This window comes from Scomber scombrus, chromosome 16, assembly GCF_963691925.1.
Source record: "Scomber scombrus chromosome 16, fScoSco1.1, whole genome shotgun sequence".
Taxonomy (NCBI): domain Eukaryota; kingdom Metazoa; phylum Chordata; class Actinopteri; order Scombriformes; family Scombridae; genus Scomber; species Scomber scombrus.
The window spans coordinates 28,398,852-28,426,485 of record NC_084985.1 but is presented as its reverse complement, the minus strand read 5'-3'; the positions used below and the strand labels follow the sequence as shown (position 1 = coordinate 28,426,485).

At 38.4% G+C, this 27,634-nt stretch overlaps 1 protein-coding gene across 2 annotated transcripts; it reads right to left on the bottom strand.

Annotated features, from left to right (window-relative positions):
• Window positions 1-404: 404 nt before the first annotated feature.
• On the bottom strand, window positions 405-27,348 carry vars2 (valyl-tRNA synthetase 2, mitochondrial). Of its 2 annotated transcripts, XM_062435687.1 has the most exons (30): window positions 27,137-27,348; window positions 26,720-26,927; window positions 26,463-26,544; window positions 26,257-26,357; window positions 23,364-23,485; window positions 23,191-23,257; window positions 22,939-23,036; window positions 22,758-22,839; window positions 22,313-22,432; window positions 21,188-21,296; window positions 20,993-21,081; window positions 18,664-18,754; window positions 18,401-18,528; window positions 17,968-18,071; window positions 17,608-17,689; window positions 17,417-17,493; window positions 17,142-17,229; window positions 16,883-16,976; window positions 15,550-15,620; window positions 15,334-15,459; window positions 15,098-15,202; window positions 13,115-13,183; window positions 12,939-13,017; window positions 8,847-8,977; window positions 7,233-7,385; window positions 5,582-5,815; window positions 2,713-2,824; window positions 2,354-2,556; window positions 1,866-2,015; window positions 405-1,277 (listed from the first exon to the last, which is right to left on the bottom strand). In XM_062435687.1, exons 1-30 carry the CDS (start codon window positions 27,163-27,165, stop codon window positions 1,200-1,202), a joined length of 3,282 nt encoding a protein of 1,093 aa, XP_062291671.1. In that variant the 5' UTR covers window positions 27,166-27,348; the 3' UTR covers window positions 405-1,199. The 2 variants fall into 2 exon arrangements, with proteins under 2 accessions (XP_062291671.1, XP_062291672.1); XM_062435688.1 differs by lacking the exons at window positions 23,191-23,257; window positions 26,257-26,357; window positions 26,463-26,544; window positions 26,720-26,927; window positions 27,137-27,348 and having other exon boundaries at window positions 23,364-23,371.
• Window positions 27,349-27,634: the final 286 nt, after the last annotated feature.

The window sequence follows — 27,634 nt, the reverse complement described above, 5'->3', positions numbered from 1 at the left end:
TTCTGACTTGATTCTCAGAATCTGAGTTTAAAGTCCAAATTCTGGGAATAAAGTCCGAATTCTGAATTGATTCATTGTAAAGCCAGACTTAAATTCAGAATTTAAATAAAACTTTCACCTGCCCTAATCCTCTTCTGAGACTTACATCTTTACTTTAATTACATCATTGTATTTTTCCAACACAAACATAATTATTGTCAGTGCATTCACAGTTTCTATATCTTGATTGTTACATTTGACAGAATGTAACAATGTATTTAAAAAAATAAATAAAATAAATCTACACCCTGGTTTGCTGCCCAAGTCCAATATTTTCTTGCACTGAGAACACCACATGAAGAACCACAGAAGGGCTTTATTACTGTCTCCATACTCTAAATGAACTTGTGACAACCTTAAACTAAACTAAAAGTCCTGATGTTGTGTAATATTGAACTCTTATCTTTTGTACACTGTATTCAATATCTTCCTCCAGTGTTATGGAAGGTCTGATATTATATATATATTATATATAACAGTACAGATGTTTTCAGAGACTGGATAGTATTTCACATGACAACTTTTTATTTTAATGAGAACTGTGAAATTGGTGGTGTGCTCCTTTAAAAAAAAACCATAAAAAACTGTAGCAGGCATTGTTCAATCATGTGAATAAAGCTAATTGTATCAATTTAAATTATTAAATATAACTGACAAATTATTTTTTTAAACAGAAGTAATAAGTGCCAACAGACTGACACTGAGTTTTCTACATACATGTTGAGTATTAAAGCAAAAAACCCAGATTCCTCCGTCCTTTCAAATTTTTAGTCACAACAAAGTAACATCTGTTTGAGAAAACACATTCATATTAAATACAGGTAACAATATGGAGGATTTTTAAGAGAAATGACACAACCACTACATGATCAGGAGAAACCAACAGACTGCTGAAAACTTCCATTATTCCACCTGTGCACTAGTACAATGCATTGATTTCCCTTTCCATGGACGTCTGCAACCTCTACAAATCCTTCTGAGTTATTCATTATACATTAAAATCCTGCAGTGACAGTGATGTGCTGCAATATGTAATTCCTACAACAATGATTCTCTGCTCAGACAACATTAACAGTTCATCAAGTGTTCAGTTATTATCATCAGGTGTGGTTCTGATGTCCAGCAGTCCTCACAGTTACTCTAACACCTCCTGCTTGTATTTACTCTGTTGTTTGTGTCTCTTGCAGCAACTTCAGCTGATCCTCAATGTTCTTCAGTTCCTGCTGCACGGCTGACATCTGAACACAGACACGAGAAGAAGGATTCAAAATCAGAAATACACAGAACATGTTGACATCTAAATATCATACAATAGACAGCCTAGATGGATTTGGTGGTGTTGTTTCAGTCCTTTTTTTGTGCAATTCCATAAGTCCGTTGAAGCCTCATTTTCCGGCACGAGAAAATTCAATATAAGTAAGAATCTCCGACATATACAACTCAGAAATGGTTACAATTAAATCAATAATGAAGACATTCAATACTCTCTCTCTCTCTCTCTCACACACACACACACACACACACACACACACACACACACACACACACACACACACACACACACACACACACACACACACACACACACACACACACACACACACACACACACACACACACACACACTGTAGTAAATGCTAACAGTGGAGTTAAAACTACTGATGTGCTGTAGTCCCAACAACAAATATCAATTTACACCTTACTTCTACTGAACTCATGTGAATCACACCTTTCCACTGGTTCAGATCAAGAAGAACCTATTAAAAAGTGTGATGATACTCATCAGTTGAGGAAGGTTCCCCTGCACCTTACTGCTCAATGCTCACCTTACTGTCCATCTGCTGCCTGACCTGAGCTGGGACCTTGCTCATGTAGTGTGGTGACTGCATTCTGCAGAGGATCTCCTCCAGTTTGGGAAGAAGCTTGACTCTGCGCTGAGTGAGCTGAGCGATCTGTTTGTCAACTCTCATTCCATTCTGGGAGAGGAAATCATTTCATAAATACTGGATGATACAGGATCAATGTCCTTATCACCTTCATGAAATAGGCTCGACACATAAAAAATGCAGGAAGTCCTGACACAAGTGACAATAATAAGGTGTTGTATACTCCCACAGACCCTCATTCCATATCATTCTAATCTGAGTTTTCATTTTTAGCTTTCAGCTTCAGTAATGATACATGTGACTTTTCATTTTAATTTGAGTTGAGTCATACATCACATGAACATAAATTCTGAGTTAGATCAAATAATGTTGGCAGTCCTGTCTACCTGGAAATGATGCTGCAGCAGAAAGATGTGTATGATACATACCTGAACATGAAGGTGCAGCTGACATGTGTGGTCCACCACACCAACAAGGCTTCCTTCAGGTGGAGGAGTGGAGGAGACAGAGAGGACACCTTCTCCTGCCTGAGGACAGTAGATATGGAGGCTGGAGATTCGACTTAAAGTCCAAACTGCAGAGCCAAAGTGAAGGAGGGTCTGAGCCTGGCTGGGTGAACACACGGCCCACACTGAAACACATGAACATTTTAATTAGCCATGCATTTATTCATTTATCAATAAGGCTAATCCATTTGGCTTTTGTATCAAGCATAACTTTAATAACCAACTGGCAGTGTTTTTGTTTTAAACACTGGTTGTAGGTTATATAACAGTCAATGACTTACTGGCAGGTTTTTCTTTGGTCATACCACACTGAGCTCTCAGAGAGCGGGCCACACGGATCACTTCCTGGACCAGTAAGAAATCCCTTTCCTCTTCAGGGAAATGCCAGTGTGCCTGGCAGGATGGAGCGGTAAAAATAAAAAGCACAGATCAGCTAAAACATCAAGCCAAAAAAAAGAACATTTAAAGGTGTAAAAAGCAGCAGGTGATGTCAGGTGTGGTCAGGAACCATGTGTTTGTCTGTATAGCTGAGCAGTATATCACTTCTAATCCAGGTTTATGTTGTATCTAAATGTCCAATACAAAATACACCTGAATAAACAGCAACATCACAGACAGACTGTGGTTCAGTAGACAGCATTGGTTTGTACACATCAAGGACCCCTAAACTGACACTAATTAGACCACGGACCCCCAATTGGTAACATAATACTTCTCAGGGTCTCCCATCTTTTATCACAGAAAGTGTATACACTCATGACCAGATAGGCATAAATTACATTGAATTATAGTGAAAATAAATGATTCCCCTTTCTGCTGGGGACTTCCCTAACCCTAACCCACTCAAGGACCCCACTTTGAGAAGCACTGCTATAGAGAAAGACTTTTAAAACCTTTTTAATACCACACAGAACAAAATTTCAGACTTTTGTTTGTGCAATCAAAAACTGCCTTGCCTACTGGTGTTAGTTTTAGTAAAAACGTCTCGGTCTCTCATATATATATATATATATATCATACAACATATATTTTTGTGGTCATATCAGTCTATAAACAGAACATGGTTGCTGTCAGATCAGATTCATTCTTGAACATGTAACAATGTATTTAAAAACACATATAGACATATCAAAGCCCCAAGCCTCCTTGATTAAAGACTGGATAGACATAGTCCATCAAATATATATAATGGAGAAATTAACATATTCCATCAGAATACACCAAGATAAATGTATTAATATATGGTCAAGGTGGATTGACTTTATCTGCCTCCAAAGACAAGACTTTACATGAGATACATGTGTATAACTTACATATTACCATTCCTCCCAGATGTTTTGATCTGTGTTGTATATAGTTAAGGTTGCTACCAGAAGTTAACACCTACATAATCTGACTAATGGGAAAGGATATTGAATATCAGGAATTTCATTATATTCTCCTGTGTTTGGTGTATTTTATATTACCCATTGTTTTTATTAATTTTCCTCTATATTTGCAATTCAAGTGGACAAAGAAGCTCTGAGACTGTAAAGGACAGGAAAAGTAAAAGACTCTTCTTGATAATGGAGACTTCTGATTGATGATGACTCTGATGGAAATTGATTTAAACCTGGGTGCTATCAAATTTTGGTCTATGTTTCATGTCGGCGTTATTATTTATTTATTTTTTTAATTTGTTATTCATTTTCATTCAATTATTTCTTTTTTGACTGTTACCAGCCCTTAGTCAGCTGTTGGTGCTGTGACGTAAAACTGTAAAAATTGTCATGAAGCTATATTGTAAAATCTCTGGCAACCAATAAAAATCTAAATGATATATATAAAAAAAAGAAGCTGACATATTGAGTAAAGAATGAGAAGTTCTACTGGAGTTTGTTTCATGGTTTGTTGATGTTGTCTCTTTAGCTGCCAGAAATTGGCCGAAATGAAACTTCCAGAAAATGACAAAGTGAGCTAACAGGAGCGAAACCGGCTTGTGTCAGATGGTGGCTGAACTGTGCTGGATAAAGGGTTAAAAAACAACTTGTTTTTTAACTTTAATCATGCAAACAACTGTAAATGTGCAGAACACGTCCACCGTGGTGAAAACCTCAGTAACAGACAGCCGGAGAGTTAAAAGCTACAGGATGAAATGTGAAAAGGATTTCTGTCGTTTGAATGGTTGTCAGCAGTGGACAGTCACAGATGGAGAGATCTCCTCCAGTAGGTCAGTGCTGCTGTTGACTGCCTCCATCAGCATATATTTGAAAATGAGCAGGGGTGATTACAGTCTCACATACACAATACCTCTTTAACCCTTACATACTGTTCATATTCTGGCATTTCACAATATCCCCTGAATAATGACTCTCTGTGCATCATTTCTGAACCACATATCATTCATGAATACCTTATCAATCAATAATGAATGTGTGAGTATTTCTTAATGATGCTTTCAGAGAGCAGAGAGAGTTTATTCTTCAGTTTTTACGCTTTTTGTTGATGCAGAATAAGCATTCACAATCACACTGTATATTGGTCCAATGTTCATTTACACAGGAGAACATAATGATTTCAATTAATAATATTAAATGTGAATAAACAGTATTTTTGAATGGTAGTTTTAGAATTAAAAAAAAATATGATGCGAACACTCGACATAAATGTGTATCAGCTGCACAACTTTTTTTTTCACAAGTTAAAATATTTCCATTTTTCTATAATCTGGGTCACATTAGGAAAAGTTATCACATTTCTAGCTAAAATTTTTAAGGTGTGATTTCGTCTTTCAAATGTAAAGCTGGGTCACATTAGACCCTGAACAGTATGTAAGGGTTAAAATGAGTTTTTGAAATGTAATCTTTTTTGAAGCACAAATGAAATCGCATTGATCTCTGTTGTACTGTGTTGAACACAGAAATCTTAGAGGCAATCTGGACAAATAAGACCAAAACTATATGTGGGACTACATACCAATAGAGAAGAAGTGAGAACATATTTTTCTTCTTTTGTAATTTGGGTGAACTGACCTTTTAATAGGTTATACTTTTTTAAATATATGTAGGAAATAGCCCCAGAATATCAGGATTGTGTTGTTTTTTCAGATAAGGTTAAGCCCCTGTGTAAATGTGTTCATATGTAAGTGTGGTGATGTGGTTGTGGAGGTACCAGTTGAGAGGAGCGGGGGTATGGCTGGAGACACAGGCTCATTGGGGCTGCAGCTCCAGGTCTGAATGGCTGGAGTCTCTGCCACAGCTCCTCAGTGAGGAAGGGCATGAAGGGGGAGAGAAGGGCCAGAGACACAGACACGCAGTGATAGAGGACGCTGCTGCTGGCTACCTGCCTGCCTCTGCTACTGTGCTCTGTGTCATCCTGCTGCACCAGCACAGGCTTCACACACTCCTACAACACACACACACACACAGAGAGAAACAAAATGACAAACAGGCAATTATATATTTTCATTGTCAGCTCAACTCAACCTCTCTGCTCTTATTTAGGTTAATCTGTTTACATCAATCTTTGAAGCCCTGTGATTGGTTCTACCTGTTTCCATGAATAACACAGGTAAACATATCACCCTATTTTTTTAGACTGAGCAGTAAGAAGATCAATGCAACTACAAAGATCCTATGTCTAAATGTCTAATCTGGGCTTCAGTGACTTCAAATTGTAGTCAGAATGCCATGTGAAATATGTATTTATAACTTTCATATCCAGTAAATAAGACATTCAGACTCATGTCAACCTTTTAACAATCACAGGGCTCCCTTCTATTGATAGTCAGTTTAGGATTTTATATAACACAGATTATGTTTTAAACACCTACTGGTAGCTCAGTGACTTCAGGGTGAGCCAGAATATTCTTGAAATGTTGTACAACAATCTGGTGGAAAGTATTTAGTGTTTTAACATGGCTGCGTGGTAGTACGGACAGTTTGATGTTAAATGTAAAGGGAAACTGACAACAGTGGTTAATATAGCCAGTAGAATCACAGGCAAGTACTAAACAGAAAGCTCTTGACATAATACATGACCTGTCATCCACTGTACTAACAATGTGAAGTGCTCTCCTCAGGAAGACCACGAGCCAACACAAATATATACAAGAGATCATTCATCCCAAGTACAATTCAGTTATTAAATGAATAGATACATAGCAATAATAGTTTTTTTAATGCTGAATTTATATATATTTGAATGTATGTATATATGTATAAATGTGTGTATAAAAGTGTAGGTATGGGTGTACATATGTGTATTAATTGTATATATATTAGTACTTGTATGGTTAATTAGGAGCATTTTAGGAATACTAACTACTAAATGATGTTGATACACTCTTTATAGGTGCAAGTGTGAATGAGTATGTGCATATTGTTTTATATGAGTGTATGTGTATGTATGGGTGGAAGTAGGTGTGCCCATACATAAAAGGTTTATGAGGCATATGGACTATAACTCTTCTTTACTATTACATTAAATTATTATTTTTAATTGCTGAGACTGTTATGGAGGATGTTATATGGTGTGTTTGGTCTCAGTTTTAAATAATCAATAAAGAAAGCATTGAAAAAATTAGATATATAGCACATCTTACAACTCCATTTATTTTAATCTATTTATTGATTTTAATTTATTTTTAATATTGCCCTAATTGTGTAATGGATGTTGGTTGTCGTGAATTTAAAGACTCCAACCTCTCCCAGTGTGCTGTTTTTGACTGCTTTGTAAATCATGTTGATTGTGGTGAAGCCAAAGGCAACTTTCCACAATGTGGACAATAAAGTTGAATGAATGAATGACTTCCTCTCCTCACCAAGTAAACATCACACAGGCTGTGGACCCAGAAGGAGTACAGGGCAGATGTGACAGTGTGCAGCTCGTAGGCTTCAAAGCTGTGCTCACACTGTGCCACTGTGCTGTAGAGTCTGGAGCAAACCCAGCGGTCCATGCTGCTCAGAGGAGTCGTCTGCAAGAGGAGAGAGAAAGAAAAAACCTGTTTTACTGCTGGTGTGGTGGTGATCTTCTTCTCTGACGGAAACTACTGGCATCGTCATCATACTGACTGTGTGTGTGTGTGTGTCTGTGTGTGTCTGTGTGTGTCTGTGTGTGTGTGTGTGTGTGTGGGTGTGTGTGTGTGTGTGTGTGTGTGTGTGTGTGTGTATTTCATTTAACTTGTATGTATGTATTACTGTGCTACTGTATGTATTTATTTTGCTATGTATACAGAGACTTTTTGACATAATCATCCAGCATGTAAATCCACACATTGTCATTTTTACATTTAATGTACAGATTAAAACAAACAGACATGATTCATTAGCATTACAGATGTTATTAGGTGTATTTTTGAACTTTGGATATGATCAGACTGGCTGTTCCACATGTGTCCAACCAGGGCTGATGTAAGTGAAATCAGTTGAGTCACACAGCTCTCTCTGGAGCCACAAAAAGACTTTATACTGCTTATTCTCCTTTAACAGACATGTGATTATATCAATCCTCTAATCTTACTCTTGGAAAAAAAACAAGTACAGTGTTTCTGTTTGTTGTCCACAAGCACATGAGCGTCCAAGCTCTGTGCTCTCCTCTCTTTTCTCCCTCTCTCCTCCTTGTTCTCTCTTTCCTCTCAGGCGTCTCTTTGCTGAATCATCATCCATCCATCCTGGGACCGCTCTGCTTTTATTCATCCTGTTTGTCCATGCTGTATTTCCTTCTATTCTGTACTCACATCTATTGCACGTCTCCCTTCCATTTTATCCCTGTTAAATGACTTGTTTGAGTTGTTTCATTATTCAAATTGAGTTTCTAGGAACAGAAGATGTTATATTGCTGTACAGACTGTAAAGCCCCCTAAAGCTAATGTGATTTGTGATATAGGGCGATACAAATAAAATGGACTTGCCACTGTTTTCCCCCAAAATGCTGAACTATTCCTTTAAACTTCAATTCACCACAGTCAAACAAATTGTGATTTATGGGTTTCATGTGTCAGTGCTGATTAAAATCCTTGATACACTATTTTATTTGTTGGTTACAATGAGAAACATTTTCTGTACAGTATTCAACATTATTTGTTCAGCTCTCCTCTCCTTCCTTCCACCATCTATTACAGCCACAAGTTAAACTCTGTCCTTTGTGCAGGATCAACAGTTCTGTCTTCCTGTTATGTGCCACAAAGTCATCTCTTTTTGTGTGGTGGAGCAATTCAGCAGATTTCTGGCCAAACACGCCCCAGTGACACACTGGCCTTTACTGTAGAGGCTGGCAGGTCTTTATCACTGATGTTATTCTTTGTTTGTGGAAACTGTATTAACCTCTGAAAAGATGTTCTAATATCTGATGGCTGTAAAGATCACTGATCACTAGACAACAGTACAACTACATACTGAACGTAACAAGACCTATTTTCTCAGTTTCTTTGTTGTACCTCCTCCAGTGCTCCCACTGCTGTTGTGCTGTCACCCAACACTCCCAGTGTGAATCTCAGTGTCTGCCACATTTTATTACAGAAGTGTCTGCAGCTCAGGACCTGAGAGATGGACAGACTGATGTCTTCTCCTGATGAAGAGGCAGAAAAAAGAGTGCTGAGTTAAGTACACTGATAAGGTGAACAGCATGCTTCTACAGAATCAATGCACTACTGTATAATATTACTAATGCTTTGAGGAGAGACAGTCTGACTGAGAGTTTGTATGATTCATTGGGTCCTCTACCTCTCTATGACTCTCTTTTTTCTTCCTCTTTGGGTTAAATATTGAAACATTTTGGTTGGTGTAGGTAAACAAACAGCATTCAAATTGGTTCCTCCTCCCTGGTTCAATGAGAAAGACAGTATTTGTATTTGATGTTTGTTGATATTTGCATATTGTATATTTACCTGTAATCATCTGTTAATGTTAGTAATCTTCTGTACTGCTTTGGCAATATAGATTTCTAATCTGACATGTCAATGAAGTTTATCTGAATTGAACTGAATTGAATTGAGTGAGGTAGAGAGTGAATAAAAAAAAGAAGAATATTTTCTGATAGTTTCACAGTGGTTATGTTCCTCAGCGCCCACACAGCTCCTCCACACAGCTCCTCCACACAGCTCTTCCACACAGCTCCTCCACACAGCTCCTCCACACAGCTCCTCCACACAGCCTGCAGCCAGGTGCTGCACTGCTACATCTAGTGTGAACTAGTGCAGTGTCTGTTCAACACCTGCCTGTTTGAAACAGTGTGCTTGACCTCCAGCCACTACTTTAACACATAGTCAAATGAATACAGCTGATGTGAGGTATGAATGAATATATACACCAACAACATGAACGAATTCTATTATACACAGATGTTAATAAGTGAATAATAAGTACTAGTGAATAAATGTTTGTTTTTTTCTCATTTCAAGTAAAATCAGGGCTGCATTTAAAAATAAAATAAATGCATCCTAAAATAAAGTAGTTGATAATATTGGGCTCTTAGATCATTTATTTTTGAGTGGGCATGTTTGCTCCAAACATTCATGCTTTGTCTGTACTGGCGCTTCACAATCACCACGTCTCAGAGTATACGAGATAAACTGGTTTTGATCTGCCAGTACAAGTATTTGCTGCATTTTACAGGATTAAATACAGTAATCAGACAATATGATGTCATTTGAAGAAATAAGGTATGTAGGTAGGTAAAGTATGATATAGATAAAAAAAATACTTTTTAAAGTTCCTTCAACTCAGAAGCTTTATTAGAAAGAGTCAAGATGGTCTCCTAACTAAACCCTTCACATCAAACTTATATTGACATCTAAAGCCTAAGTAAAGGTGCCATTTCGGAATTATATAATTTGTTATTATCCAATTCATCCGAGAACACTGATTACAAAAGAAATGCATGGAGGGAAGACCTGGAATTGGATATTTCACTAAAAGATTGGGAATCAATCTGTACTAAGGCCCACACCCAAACAATTAACTCCAGATTAAGATTGCTACAATATAAATGGTTAATGAGGACATTAACCATACAAATGGTTAATGAAGACAATTTTACTGGCGTATACTACGCCAGTAAAATATAGTAAATAAATATGATGGTAACATTCCAGATTTATGTGTAAAATGTTCGTTTTTTCATTGTGTTTGGCAATGTTGTACAGTAAGTTCTTTTTGGAGGGAGGTTAAAAGAGTAATACAGAAGATTACATCAAAGGATATTCATATGGACCCTGGTTTCTTTATTTTAGGAGGTTCTTTAAGAGAACGCTGATAAATATTTGTCTTCTGCATGCTAAGAGATCAATTGCAATGTTTTGGAAAAAAACATTTTACAACGTATTACTTTTTGGGCCAGGCAAATGCTCTTCACCTTTCCTCTTGAAAAAATAACATACATACAAAAAGGGAGGCGAGGTTTGTTTGAAAAAATATGGGAATCTTTTACTGTATTTATAAAAAGTTTAGATCCAACAGAGGATGTAGAGAGTGGATAAAACTGATGTACGTGATAGTTTAATTTGTGCTGATATTGAGAAAGGAAAAGAAACCCTAATTGTCCTTCATATCTATAATTGTATTTGTCTGAGAAGATGTTCTTTGTAATGTTGGTTCAGTTTGTAGATGTTGATATAATGTGTATGTATGTATGTGATGTAAGCTTACTTATCTTGAAAAACTTTCAATAAATATAATGTTGGGGGAAAAAAATTGTGTATTGGGCTCTGAGCGCTTCCGGAAAGCAGGTGACCTATGCTCAACCATGTACCTGAACGCCTCCTGTGTAGTCACTCACTGCTGATCTGATAAATGTGCTGCTAACACTACAATTTGTGTCTAGACAGCGACTCAGACCGTCCATTCCTGATTAGAAGCTCTGTTATCTATTTGTCTGACTCGTCTGCTGTCTCCCTGACATGCTGGAGTCAGTCAGCACAGCCCTCAAGTTCCATCCTGCCCCTGTGCTAAGAGGAGTGGCAGTGTATTATATATATAAAGAGAGTATATATAGAGTTGGTTAATATTAAACACATCACATGTACTATTGCACCACATTCAACACTCAACCCTTTTCCCCCAGCAATATACCCTCCAAGTGTAGAGTCATTCTAATGATTTCTTGCTTTATGCAGTGATGCAGAGCTTCATCCTGTCTGCTGTCTCTCTACATAATGTCACGATTATTTTTATTAGATTTTTACTTCTATTGTTTTTTTTATTGCTTTTCTGCTCATTATTTAGTATCTCTAAAAGTAGAATGTGAGGCAGAGCCTTCAGTTATCAGGCTCCTCTCCTGTGGAACCATCTCCCAGATTCGGTCCGGAGGGCAGACACCCTCTCTACTTTTAAGAGTAGGCTTAAAACTTTCCTTTTTGATAAAGCTTATAGTTAGCCAGCTCCTAGTTTATGCTGCTATAGGCTTAGACTGCCGGGGGACTCCTACCTCCATGATGCACTGAGCTCCTCTCTCCTCCTCTCTCTCTCTATCCATCCATCTATATCCATTAACATTCATGTATTATTAATGCATCAATAACCTAAACTTCTTCCCCGGAGTTGTCTGTGCTTTCTCATCTCACAGGCAATCTGGGCCTGTAGACGTCCGGATGACAGATTCCAGTCCCGGGACCTTCTAGCTTCAATGTTTATTTTCTATGTGCTTCTCTCTCTCTCCTATTCTTCCTCTCTCTCCTCTCTACCCCAACCGGTCGAGGCAGATGTTCTCCCACTTTGAGCCTGGTTCTGTCTGAAGTTTCTTCCTGTTAAAAGGGAGTTTTTTCTTGCCATTCGCTAAGTGTTTGCTCAAGATTTGGCGCTATACAAATAAAGATTGATTGATATTTATTGTTCTTATTCTTTTTTATTGATGTTCTTATATTTTTACTGTCCACTTTGATGCTGTAATACTGTACATTTCTCCATTGTTGGACTAATAAAGGAATATCTTATCTTATCAAGCAGAGGGTAGAGTCTCTACTGATAAATACATCGTAACACACTTCCAGTGGGTCATAAGTGATGATTGAGGGATTACTTTTTTAGCAAAATACTGCAGAATATACCTTTAATGATAGCCATGTCAGTCTGTTCATCAGTTGGTCTCTACGTCCTTCCAGTAATTAGGCTACAGTAGGGTTATGGACCAAACTGTTCAGTACTAATGCCAACAGACATGTCCTACATTTCAAGCATAGCATGTGTTGTATAGAAAGTACTTCATGGAAGAAGGAGAAATTGTAGCATCCTTGCAGTGCAGGTGCTGCATTCCTTTGCAGCACACAGGATGGAGAGACAGTGCAGTCCACCTCTAAAACTGGAAGAGCAACCAGTGAGCGACAAGCAATATGAAAAAAACCCCAATCTGTATCACTGATAACTTTTTCACTGCAGTGACTGCAGTAACCCTGTCGCCTCATCTTAAGGTAACACTGCACCACATCCTCTTTTCCTGCTTCACAGTGTTTCCCATTCACACAGCGCCACACATTCATTGACTGACAAATGGTCGTCTGAGTCAGATAAAGCGAGCAGAGATGCGAGTCACTCACCCTGCATCTTGTGAGAGCAAAGGGCAAATCTCAGAGCGTCAGTCCCACACTGAGGGATTCCCTTGGGGAAGTCTTTCCTCTGTGGGGAAGCAGATGGAGCACACAGATAAGAGAGGAAGTAATGGGCACGCTCAGTCTGCCAGAAAGAAACAGAGATAGGAAAGAGGGGAGCTGACCTGTGCTTCCATGGCAACCATCTGCTCCCTAGGGTCGAGGTTTCCCTCCTTCACTTTCTCTTGAAGCCTCTGGAGGGAAAAGAAAATGGACTGATGGATCCAACTTACTACTGTCAGCTGGACTGTACATTTCATCACCTAGCAACCTCATTATTGGTTGAAAAGAGGGGAGATGTCAATCAGGTGAATCTTGTAAAGCAGGTTTTAAAGGTGACGTAAAATCTAAAATAAAAAGACTGGTGTAATTTTATAATATTCTTATTGTCAACAAATTTCATGGGACCAAGATTGGTGTCCAGCTGAAATCACAATCAGTCATATCATGTCAAAGAATTACATACATTTATTGTTAATATTGTTTTAATTATTAAAAGAAGAAAATGCACAGAGCACCAATTCTTTTTGCATTCTATATATGGTATTAAAATGAATTAACTAAATAAAGATCTGTAGCAATGTTAACAAACTGGTGGTAACATTAGTCTACATGCCAATGGCAGATAGCATCTAAACTAGAGGTCACAAATAGGTGGACTGTGGTCCGGATCCGGATCCAGACCCAGACGCCGTCCTATCTGGACCTGGACCTGTAACTGATGAAATATTGAGGATTGTTCAATTTTGTGTGAGCGTTTTCTAATTTAATGGGAGCAGCTTCTCCAGCTATTACGGTAAAAGTGGAGCGACGGACCACTGTGCATAGCCAATCTTCTCATGTGATGCTAATTAGCCAATCAAATCCGTGCATTCAGACACACGGAAAGACTCGACTGTCAGTGAGAGACACATGGAGGAATGAGTTCATGTGTATAAGCACTTTATTTAAGAAACACAATCAAAAGCTTTATTTTAAAATGCCATCTTTATTTGATATAAGAAATATTTTGTTTATCTTATTCTATTTATTTTATTTTATTTTATATATTTTATTATTTATTTGAATCCCACAAGTTCAGTATAAATACTAATAAATGAATTCCATTGTATTTATTTGACAGTCTACAATCTAGTCACTAGACACAGATACTGATGGAACTACAATGCTACTTCAAGCTACTGAAAAATAACACAAACATTATGATGTTCAGGAGGAACACAAATTGGACCTCAGTGAATTGTTATTGAATCCCCCTGATCTAAACTGACTGGTGTTGATGTGTGCAGGTCAGTTTGAAGCTGTTCAAAGTGCTACATCTGACAATCTAATTAGCTATCTAACCTGCAAATTGAACTGACACTTGCAGTCTATGTTTGCGAGTTAGATTCGTGCCACCGATGTGCAATGAATGTGCCTCCTGCTCACTGATTCAATTCCGGTATGTGTCCCTGTGTCCACTCAAAATCAGTTCAAGCACTATGACACAATTTTATCTAATCAACTATAAAAACATGGAGGACATAATACAAGATCTGAAATCCTCCTCTTGCTGCCTGCCTTGATATTCTGCCACAGATCATCTCTTCTCACTGTGTCTTTCCACAGGTCCTGAAAACTACATACATACACTTAAACTCTTTAACACTTTTTTATCGCATTTAAATGTATTTTTAAATTGTCTTGTGTTGCTATTATATTCTGTCTTGATGCCTTTAGTGTTCTATATGAATCACTTTGCCTTGTTGTTGGAATGTGCTATAATATAAACATGTCTTGCCTAGATTAGAAGGAGACTACAGCAGGAGGTTCTGTTATGTGGGTTGTTTGGTGTAATGTCTCAGGCTGCTGTCTGCTGACAAATGTCCTGTTCCTGTTCCTATTTCATGTTTTTTTGACATTAAGACAAACACAGAACACTGCCAGACTCATACTTTAAAATGTAAAACTGCTTTACAGCACAAAACAGAGAGATGGATTTTTTAGGTACAAGCATGATAAAGCATTCAGTTTCTGACAATCGTTAAATATGCAGTCTCTCTTTCACACATGTGACAGGATAGAAGAGATCACATAGGATATGATATATTACAATACACTGCACATACCTCCAAAGAGACTCCGTGTATAACATCTAAAGGATCAATGACGTTTCCCAGAGATTTACTCATTTTCCTGCCGTGTTTATCTCTCACCAAAGAGTGAAGCAGAACCTGAGAGGCATGAGGGGAACAGGAAGGAGTGATAGAAAAACAGGATGGGTTCAAATTGTGATTCATCATTAAGGTTTGTAATCTATAATACTGTTTTATTTTTGGATTTCTCGTTATCTACCTAACAGTACCTGTTTAAATGGCAGCTGGCCAGTCAGCTCTGTGCCCAGCATCACCATCCTTGCCACCCAGAAGAAGATTAGGTCACTTCCTGTCTCCAGGATGTTGTTGGGGTAGAAGCGCTGGAGGTCTGTGGTCTGTGGGAACAGAGGTTGTGATTACAGTATATTAAGAGGTGGACAGGGCTGTGTATTGAGGACTGTGTGCTGCTGGAGGCAGTGTAGTACCTGCTGAGGCCAGCCCAGCATGGCAAATGGAAACAGCCCAGAGGAGAACCATGTATCCAGAACATCAGAGTCTGACACAAGGAGGATAGACATGTACATCATTCAGAAACAAATCTATACATTTACATAACTGGCATGGCAATGATAAAACTATAAATGTAGAGGGAAGCTTTCATCTAGTTTGTTATCTAGCTGTTTAGTAAAATGAGCTACACTGATTACATAGATTCTAAACCACATATCACATACTTCACTGTCTGTACTACTAAGTAGAAACATGGCAGTGGCACCAGTAGAAGCAGCAGTAGTTATAACAGTGCCAAAAGAAGTAGCACCAGCACTAAAAATGGTACTAGTAGCAGTAGTAGATATAACGGCAAATATAGCAGCTGTTATATTTGCTGCCAGATCTTCTGGTACCAAGTATAGTAACCATACCACTAGCAGCAGAAGTAGTAACAGAAACAGTTCAAGCAGCAGTGGTACTAACAGCAGGAGTAGTAGCAGTAGCAGTTAAAGTCTGTGTATAGAACAATCTACTTTCATTGGAGATAACTGAGATTCCCTTTTGGATAGTCCATGTTACTGGTGAATGGGTTTTGAATTTAACATAATGCTGACTGGTGATGAATCGCTTATTCATTTAAGTTATATTTTTACCTGTACCTACAAAATATATGTGCTGAATTAAACAGTGGCTCCCATATTTCTTAATTTTTTTAGATATCCATGTTGCCTGCCTTACACCAAAAAATAAAGCCTATTTTAAATTTTGTATTTCTTTACCAGAGTTTGGCTTGAGCATTAACTCAGAGGCTGTTCATTTGGGCTTTTAGCAGACACACACCTCCAGCATTTCAAAGCTTATTTTTCCACGACTTTGAAACCTTATTTTATATACTGCTATATACTGTGTGTACTCATAAAAATAAAAACCTGTTTCAAGTCCTGTTTGCTGATTTATGTTCATTTCCTTTTTTTATTTATGCTGTTTTAATGTTTCAAATTCAACTGGGTGGTTAATAACATATTTCTGTGGTGTGATAAACTCAGAGCACATTTTTCTTATTGCTTTACACAGACTTTAAAGTAGCAAGACCACTAACAACTGAAGTAGCAGAAGTAGTATAGCAGTAACACTAGCAGTAGAAGCAGTGTGAGTAGAATTAGTAGTGGCAGTAGCATTAACACAAGTAGTAGCAGCAGAAGCTTGTAAGTTGTAGTTCAGGTTTAAAGTAGGTTTAAATAGTAAAATGAATGAATTTAATCCATGTAGCTGTGTGATCAAACACTGTGATCAGTGGGTCAATGACAGCTGATGGAGGTGAGTCACCCTGAGTCAGACTGATGTCCTCTGGCTTCACTCCATATTTGACAGCAGCTCTCTGTCGGGCCTCATCCTCACTCCTTCCCCAAACCCAGTGCTCCTACCACAAACAACACACAAACAACACACACACACACACACACACACACACACACACACACACACTGCATGTTACACCACTGTCTGGAACACTGATACTAACTGACACATGACATTCAACGTGTCAGTATTATTGTGAAGACATGAATATCCACAGGGGATCAACCTCTTGTTTGTCAGTGGAATTAGCAAGCTCCACTCTGTAAGCAGGGATCTGATGACCCCACCAAAGCTGCCTGGAAATACACCAATCACTGCGGAGCAACAAGAGGTACATTGTTGACAACCCACACGATGAAACAAGGACTCCTTCATCATCAAAATGGTGTCATTTTGCAAACATATCACACCACTAATGACAACACACACTGCCATTGTTTCTCCTCACACCATTGTTCAAACACATGAAGGTTATCCAAGTCAGAGTTCAGGGCAGTCTACCTGATGTTGGACAGCCAGTTCTTCCATGTCTTGCTGTAATAGTGAGGGATGATTTCCAGCTGTCCATCCTCCACAGCCTGACAGAGACAGAACGAGTTACACTTTAATAAATGTTGTCACAGCGTTCAAGGAGGAGATGATATCACTCAGTTACTATATTCACTGTGTCTGACGAGATATCTCACACTTACCTGTACAGCTTTTTGAGCCATTTCCTGACAGTGGACGAACCACTGCTTCTTTAGAAGAGGCTCGATGATATCGCCCGAGCGGCTGAGACAGTGTGGAAGGAGAGAAGAAAGAGAGACCTCATATTAGTACATTATAGCATGGTACTTATTGGATAGACTGGTTTGTGTACAGTTGACTGAAATCATATCAAATATAGCATTTCTGGGTATTGGAGTTCAGTTTTTTAAAGTTATCCTGTGCTGCCTTTAGAGAAGAAGCTGTTTGTGTTTACAAGATGAATGATAGCTGCACAACAAAAGAACCCTCTGTATGAACATTAACAAAGATTTAAAATGCAGGTTAAATGTGTGTTCCTCTACCTGCAGATGGGTAAAGTCATGGCGTGATCCTTCTTGTCTCTGAGCAGCTTCCTCTCAGCCAGAGCGTCTGTGACCAGCTGTCTGGCATCAAAACGCTTCACTCCCTTAAAAGACATGAAGAGACACAGAATGTTAACAACAGCTTTGATGAAGCTACATCAAGCCTGCATTTTCCATCACTGACCACTTACAACAGTATGTTTTACAAGGTGACGAGTAAGGTTTAGACCTGCTCTATGTGGAAAGTGACTTGAGATGACTTTTGTTGTGATTTGGCGCTTTATAAATAAAGATTGATTGATTGATTGATTGAAGGTGCAGTGTGGCTTTTGTCAGCTGTAACCAAAGATAGCTGACATGTCCAGAAAAACTCCATCCCACACTTGATATGACAATACAGAGTTTCTAGATAATGACAGCGGTGTTCATGCACCTCCAGCCAGTGTCCACACAGTGGAGTCATCATCCCATCTTCTCCAATCACAGTGAGACGTGGCAGTGAGTGTCTCTGTGACAGCAGAAAGTCAGAGTGGTCATGAGCAGGAGTCACCTTCACTGCACCTGAAATCACAAACAGAGAAAACATGAAAACAACAGCACTCACTCTCAGGAAATGTATAACACAATACAGTATGTCTGAGGTTAACATGCTGTGAGGCTTCTAATGCTCAGAGAAGACACAAGTGTTGCTGTCACCTGTTCCTAACTCCATGTCCACCATTGTATCAGTGATGATGGGCAGCAGTCTGTTAGTGAAGGGGTGAAGGCACTGCTTCCCATGAACAGCCTGGATCAAATTGGCAACACAGATTACATCAAAAAGTGGGAACATATGAGCAAAGGTATTTTAACAAATGTCCTGTTGTATTCTAGTACCTTTGTTTGACGTATTGCAGGACTGAGTAATATGATGACATGTATAACAGGGTACATTTATTAACCATCAAACATATTGCTGTATCATTTATACGGTTGTGATTATCCTTTAAGGCAGGGGTTTCAAACTCATTTTAGTTCAAGGGCCTCATAGAGGGCCTAGTTTGATCTCAAGGGCCACACCAGTATAATCATTGCATAACCACTCATAAATATGTATTCATTGTTTTTTCAGAGAATTGTAACCTGGTCAGTGTGAGAAAAACCTCTGAAGCAACAGAAAAATTGAAGTTACTTTTATGCAATTTTTATACCTTGCAAAGTTATCCTGTGGGTCAGATTGGACCCCATGGTGGGCCGGTTCTGGCATGCGGGCCATATGTTTGACACCCCTGTATTAAAGACTTTAAAGATATTAAATCTTGTTGTACCTGACCTCCAGAGGTCTCACTTGTCACTCTGCTGCAGTGATGTAGAACCACATGACATTACTGATGGGCGTGAGTACAAGAGCAACAAAGAGCTCTTTGTGTTTGAGTGTGTTTACACACACACACACCTGTTAATGTGACACATCATATCCTGGTTTCAGATGGACCTGGATATGTTATCTGCAGTTGTCCAGTAGGAACCAGGATACTGTGGATCGTGTATACAGGGCTATGAATAACCAGGTTTCTTATGTCATATCCCCTATATGATCAAAATGAGGTTTACAGCTGTTTGCATTAAAGCACTACAGGCAGATCACATGAGGCCCCCCCCCCCAGTGTACACCACAACCCACTACCCTAATTAATAAACAGAACAAAGATTTGTCACATTTCTGATGATGTCAACAAAAACTGAACATGTATGAGCTTTGTAAAAGTAGAATTTATGGAAGAGTTGCTGTATTAGATTACATTAGATTGCACTGGTGTTCCTAATAAAGTGCTTGGTGAGTGTGTGAGTACATTTCTTTTTACATCTCCAAAAAAGAAAAACAATGCATTAACAGTCCTGACATTTGGAGAAATACTATGTTTTGCTGTTTTGCCAGCAGTTACAGATGACAACATCAATAACCACTCTCCTATTCAGACAGTAAATAGTAGCCGGATCATCACAGTGTGGACACCAGGAAACAAGCTGAGACTTTAAGGAGTCACTGCTCCTGACCAAGAAACAGTGCAGTACCTGACCCCACAACGTGTTGTTCTTTCACTTTTTTTACTGAATGTATTCCTCATCCTTTTTTATGTTTTTAATTCTATATTTTAACTCTATTTCATGGTTTTGTCTTTTGTTGGTCTTACTGTTTTATGATATGATGTATTATAATCTTGATTGCCTGTACTTTTTATCATAGCTGCTTGTTTTCCATGTCAGGACTATGCGTTTTGCTATTTCAATGTTTTACTTGCCCGACTGATACTGGATTTTAGGGGCCGATGCAGATATCGATATTAGGGAGCAAAAACATTATGATATCGATATATTGGCTGATAATGTTATATGTACAGAATATATACATAAACACACATTTTTTAGCAATGAGCCCTCAAATGTGATTATCAAACACTTGTGACAAAGATATGTAATGGAGGCTGTGATATTTTACAGTTTAACAATTAAATAATTATAATTACCTAATTAGTTCAAAGAAACACACACATATTAAACTTGAATTAAGTAAAATGATAAGATATATAGAAAATGCTGCTTATATAACTTTAAAAAATGTAATAAAAAAATAAAAAAATATTGGCACATATCTGACAACATATTTGCTGATACCGATATATCTGTGATAGGTCAACATTGGCTGATAATATTGGTTGATAGATATATTGGTCAGGCTCTAATATAAATACAGTTATTATTATTATTAATATTTTGGTTTGTGTACAGATTAAAAGAGTTATAATGTGTTCATTAGAGATGCTGGCAGGCAAACCTCTTTAGCTGTGGACAGAGCCAGAGCAGCTGTTTCCTCCTGTCCAGTTTTTATGCTCAACTAAGCACACCCCTTGCTGGCTGTAGCTTCATATTTAAAAGGCAGACCTGATAGTGTTATTATATAATATTTGCCAATAATCCTACTCTCTGACCAGCTGCACACCTCTCTGGATCTGGATTCAGAGATATTCAAAAATCAATGACTGGCCTGGTATCGAGGGTCGTCAGGGTGAACAGCTACAGCTACATCTCCCAGCATAGTCTCAGGACGGGTGGTGGACACGGCCACCTCTCCATCTGAACAGTGGGAGTAAGAGAAAACCTCACAAAATAAACACACACAAAAACAGAAAGAGGCAAAGCAGAATATGTTTCACATTTCCAGACTGACAGTAGTACTCACTGCAGCCTTCTAAAGGGTACGCAAAGGTGAGCATTGTTCCAAACTCCACCTGCTGTTCATAACCAGGAACAGACAACATGGTCGGTCCAGACAGCTCCTTTGAGTCAACCTGACAACAAATGCACACATTTAAATAGGATTCTCTACTGTTTTACTAGCAGCTATGAAACAGTGAACTGAAGGATCCTGTTCTGACTGAAAAAAGGGCTTCAGACCAGTGTCTGTATTTATGAAGCCCATGAAGTTGAAGGTTCTGTGAAAAGCTAGTAAAGAGACTTTGAGTTAAGCCTTCAAAAGGAATTTATTTCAAAATGTGTTTTTTTCAGTGATATTAAATCCTGGCAGTTTTTGAGTGTATTACAAAATCTGTGTTGATGATGGATTCCTTTAGAATTTGACATTGAAATGTCTTTCTATAGATCAGTGAAATTATAAAAATCTGGATGGTAATTTTAAAAGCTATATTTAATGGACTAATATTCAGAAATGAACACTTTGGTTAGCTTTAAGTTAGCTAAAGTTAGAAAGTAAGTTCTTACCATTGGCAGGTAGGCCTGTCAAAATAGTTACTTTATGGACTTATTGTACAATAAGATAATTATCAACATCATCATGTGTATAATGGACTTATCATATGATACATGGACATGACCTTGATCATTTGTTGACCTCAGTATTGTCACACTTCACATTAGCAGCTAAGAGGCTATTCATGTCACATTGACTAAACTAGTAGTGTCCTCCATTCCTCACTGTGTACGTTCTGAGTGGAGACTGTAGAAGAATTAAAGGTAAATAACCTATGTCCCCAACCATAATGGCACTCTGTGTTTTAACACAAGTACCTCCCATCCCCCTTACATTATTACACTATTACATTATCATTATATCAGTGGTATAAAATGATCAATATTATTGTTTATCATGATTATTTCTGAGACAATATATCGTCCAACAAATGTATTTATCATGACAGACCTATTGGTATGTCAGATGATAATACACAGTGTCACATGACAGTTATTACAATTATTTCAAAGTTGAATGTCTTCTATATAATGTACCCATTATTCTGTCCTCCCATTCCATATAGTGTATAGTAGTGTAAATGTAATACTGGATTACCTCAATGTCAGAGATGGCAGATTCCAGAGCACAGCTCCAGTTGACCATTCCTTCTGAACGATAGATCAGACCAGAGTCACACAGCCTGACAAACGCTTCAGTTACAGCCCTGCTGAAACCCTGAAGGAACAAGCAAACAACATTAACACAATGTTAGGCTTCATTACACTGTCATTCACAATTCTACAGAACCATCGTTACATATGTAACTGATTAGGAGTTATAATTTGAAAAAAATGAAGTAGTTGTGTCACAGTTACCAGAGACAGAGACACCACTGAGAAACATGGCTGACAGTGTGTGATGTTGACACAGGTAATGATAGAAAGATGCTGGAGCAACTATCTGTCAGATGTGTGACTGGGGGGGGGGATCTGAAGCAGACTGCATTTTTTGAATATATAAGCTAAAACTGAGTGAGTAACACATGGGCCTGCTGTCTTACTGGATCCATGGTGAAACAGGCTCTGCTCCAGTCCAAAGAAGCTCCGAGCCTCCTCAGCTGGTGATAGATCTCTCCTCCCTTCCTGCCACACACACACACAAACAAAAGCATTTAATATAAATATAGTAATACACACACACATCATAGAGCAGTGATATGGAGGATGGATGTGAAGACTCACTCGTTCTTCCATTTCCACACCTCCTGTAGAAACTCTTCTCTGGTGAAATCCTGTCTGCGCTTCCCTTTGTCCCTCAGTAGCATCCTCTCCACCACCGTCTAACACAAACACATGTCACATGGTTTTTGTGAGTTTCACAGCTACTGTAGATTCTCCTAAACACTTGGAACGGTAGTATAGGGAAGGGTTGCGGATGAGGGGTATTCTGTTGGTTGTAATCTGCAACTTCACCACTAGATATCACTGTGGTACCTGTGTGGCGATACCTGCATGGTCACATCCAGGAACCCACAGCACTCTGTGGCCCTGCATCCTTCTCCTGATAGATGACACAAAACATGCTTTATATTACTGCTCCATCAGCAGACAAGCCCTCTCAAACAGCCCGTTTCCCACAGAATGCTGCATGTGTTGTTGGCAGTTACCATCGAACCAGAGCATCTTCTACAGCTACAGTCAGAGCGTGGCCCAGGTGCAGAGTACCAGTCACATTTGGTGGAGGGATACACAGGGAAAAGGTCCGATCCACAGCGTGAGATAACGTCTCCTGAACACATAGAACAACTCAGACGTCACACACTTTATATCAGACACTCCAAAAAATCGTCATCATATGTAAAAACTGACTAAAAAAGCTGCAATTGTATTAAAAGAAGGTGTTAGCAGCTGTTACAAACATGCAAAGAACTAAATGGCTGCACATATTTTCTTGATGTAAATCTTTTCTTTTTTTTTTATATGTACAGTTTGGCATCAATAGATTTGTCTGCAATGCATTTCTAAACAGTATAAAAATGTTAATGATGTTAATTATTAATAATCATTCATGTGCTCAGTGGAAGCAGAAGCATATATTTAAACCTTATTAAGAGCTTATTTGAGCTGCTGTAATGATTCATTTCCCCCTCTGTGGGATGAATAAATGTATCATCAAGACATTACTTTCATATTGATTCTATAGGTAAAGCTGTGAAAATGGTTTGACTGAATGCTGGGAAATGTACTTTCTTATTGAGAAGATAAAACTAAAAAATGGACTGAGATTTATATGATTTGTACAGAAGCATATTGCATTCAAAAAATAATGCATCATTTTCTGAATTATATGATCATTTTCCTGTTTTTCTGAATAATATTTTCAGTTTTTCTGAATTGATAAGATTATTTTTCCTGTTTCCCTGAATATTTCTTCTGTTTTTCTGAATAGAGATCATTTCCCTGTTTTTGTGGATAATTGTTCCTGTTTTTCTAAATTAACGGGATCATTCTTCCTGTTTTCCTAAATATTTTTTCAGTTTTTCTGAATTAACAAGGCCATTTCCCTGTTTTTCCCTGAATATTTTTCCTGTTTCCTGTAATTCAGGAAAACAGAGCTTATTAATCTTTTGAATGCAATACATACCTATAGGTTTGAATGTTAATGTCAGATAATAATATAAACATTAATATTAATAATATATTAATACTATTGGTTATTAGTGAAGTCATTCTTCAGCTTCAAACTAGTAAAGTGAATCTCTCTCTCTCTCTCCATTCTTAACTGCTACACTGAACTGAATGAAACTGATGGATAGGCTCTCTGATAGGCTCTCTGATAGGCTCTCTGATAGGCTCTCTGATAGGCTCTCTGATAGGCTCTCTGATAGGCTCTCTGATAGGCTCTCTGATAGGTTTCTGAGCTGTAACCAGCATTCAAACAGTACACAGGGCTCTTTCACTGTGTCACTTCAGAGAGTGACAGTCTCCTGTAGTGTTTTAACACAAGGCTGATTTCACTCTGACTGACTGCTGAGATCCAGATGTGCTGACAGTGCTGGTAGTTCTTTTGTTCCTGTTGTGTGGAAGCATGATGCTCTGCCCCAACTTTCACAACTGAAAACCTCATTTTTTCTTGGGCTCATGATTATGTATGTGTTTGTGTTTGGTTTATTTCTGTCACTGGGGTTGTTTGCATATTCATTTTTAAATTAAAGAAGACTTGGCCTAAAGCAAGTACCTTTACATAGTCTTTTCTGTGAAGTTTGCTCATATAAATATTCCAAGTGAGACTAAACAAACTATTAACTGCACAAACGTGTCGTAAATGTCTGGTTTCAGTGCACCTGTTCATGAGGAGGTGAACATTCCTGAGCTTTGATCATTAGCATAATCAACATCCCTAAAATGTCCATATAAGGCTGCATGATCCACTCCATATGTGGAGGAATTTTATTCACAAAAACCTTCCCTAAGACTAAAAAGAAGAATTTGACAATACAGACCTTCAAGTCCTGCTGTCAAAATTAGAGCCCGACGATATATTGGTTGACCGATATTATCAGCCGATATTGGCCTATCACAGATATATCAGTTTCGGTGTTTATGCCGCTCGATATGTGCCGATTTTTTTTTTTTTTAAGATATATACGCCACATTTATTATTGGCCAGTATATCGATATTGGAATTTGTTTACTCCCTAATATCGGTATAGACAAAAATCTAGTATCGGTCAGTTCCTGGTCAGAATTCAGCAGACACATTGATAAGCAGCGAAGCTGAAACAATTAAAAAAATATGAATCAGTGTCCTGGTGGTTGAGTGGGTAGAGTGCATGCCACAAAATTGCAGCGTCCCCGGTTTGAATCGGGTCAGAGACCTATGCTGCAGATCATTCCTCTCTCTCACTCACTGATTCCTGTCACCCTGTTTGCAAAGTACTGTCTCAATAAAGGCTAAAGCCCAAAATAAATCTTTAAAAAAAGAAAAGGGAAATATAAATCAATCAGAGCAACTGTTCTGTGTCAAAAATAAAGAGGGAAACTCATCTTTCTAAAGTAAAGCACGTGACTAATATGAGAGGCAGTCATGTGACTGTCACAGAGATATTAGAGAATATTTACAGCCTACAGTAGGTGATGTTATACTTTTTACAGCTACGACTAAACTCCAAATTCATTTAGATGAAGATATCATGATTTCTGGTCAAATTGGTATTTTTCCTTTGTGGAGAAAGTCAGACTGTCTGTTTATGACTCATATGACAGATCTGAATTTGTTAACAAAAATTTGGAGTATGTAAAATTGTTTAACTCCACAAATGTTCTTAAATCACATAATCACAGTTCATACAAGGTCATACAAGTTCTCCTTGCATGAAGCTCAGTGAGTTTACTAGTTATAAAATATGCTATACAGTGACTGAGCTTTCTGGATATTTTAATTTTTTGATGAGAGTGGCGGCTGGTCAACAGTTATTTCCTAATCTATCATTTGAGACAGCTTCATCTGAGAAACAGTTGTAGTTTTATATCAGTATTGTTCTGTTTAAAATGTCTCACATGCTGTTCGGGGCTGAACATTCCTTCCTTCTCCCACCACTGATACCAGCTGGGCTCTACGTACTCTGGGCTGTACGAGGACGGGAACGGCAGGCTGGTGTCTGCAAAAGGAAAACCCAAATACTTTACCCAGTGTGCAGAGAGAGACAACAGATACACAAGCTGGTGCTGGAAGAGAACAAAACCAATAATGGGAAGTCATTCACCTTTCTTTGTCCCAGCAGGTGTTTGAGCAGTATACTCTATCCTCTGTTTCTCGCTCCATTTCACACTGTCCTCTTCACTGGTCTGAAAACAGAAACATCACAGCTGAAATAAAAACTGCAGACACATAAAAATGAGCTACAAGAACAAGTTCTTCTCTTCTGTATTTGTGGTTTTGGTAAATGTGTGTCTGGACTATGTTGCATGGAAATTAGACATAAAGCAACACATACACACAGATATGAATACATGAACTCACATTGTGTTGACCTGACAGTATGGCCCTCTCTCTCTCTTTTCTCCGCCTGTGTTTCTCTGCCTGAGGCCGCAGAGGAGAGTTTGACAGCGATGATGATGATGAGGAGGAGGAGGAGGAGGATGAAGGTTTTGGAGGTTTGCTGGAGTAGAGTCTCCCTGGCAACTTCCCACTCAGGACACGACCTGCCCTCCACATCCTCAATAAGCCACTACAGCAGGAACACACACACACACACACACACACACACACACACACACACACACACACACACACACACACACACACACACACACACACACACACAGGGGCATCATATATGACATGAAGTCAGCAGTGTCAATGAAGCTAATAAATGAGCTACACGTTAATATGTTCTATATCTGCTATAATAATGTAACAGTGAACAGGTTTACTCACTGTGCTCTAAGTACACACTGCTGTGACATGACAGACACGACCTTCCTGCTGCTTCTTCCAGGCACACCTTGACAAAGTGCATTTCTGTAATGTTGTTAATGACGTGTTAACGCTACATCATTTTCTAACCTGATACAAAATTAATACCATGTGTGGTGATGTTGTTACTATCTTATACTTTCATGTATTCTCGGCGTGAGGATACTGTTTGTTGACGGACCATAGTAACTTATAGGACAACAGGAAATGATCGTGGTCCTACTGGAAATATCTTCCCCTCAACGCCAAAGCGGTCAAGCTAAACTGAAAAAGAAATAAAGCTTCCTTTTTTTACATTTCAAAATAAAACCACTTATGGAAAAAAAAAAAAAACGTTACCCACAAACTGCTACATTAATATCTGACGTGCCTGTCATCGCACACATGGTGCTATGATACAACACTGTGATTAAACGTCATCTTTTTTTAGTTTGTGCGACACTACGATTCACACAGCTG

Bases quoted from the DNA above. Each gene is read 5' to 3' on its own strand.
- vars2 (XM_062435687.1), bottom strand. From the start codon at position 27,165: ATGTCACAGCAGTGTGTACTTAGAGCACA. The intron at 18,529-18,663 runs GTGACAGCAACA...TTGTGATTTCAG, and splicing joins GGACATGGAGTTAGGAACAG to GTGCAGTGAAGGTGACTCCT. The intron at 16,977-17,141 runs GTTGATCCCCTG...TGTTTGTGGTAG, and splicing joins ATTCCACTGACAAACAAGAG to GAGCACTGGGTTTGGGGAAG.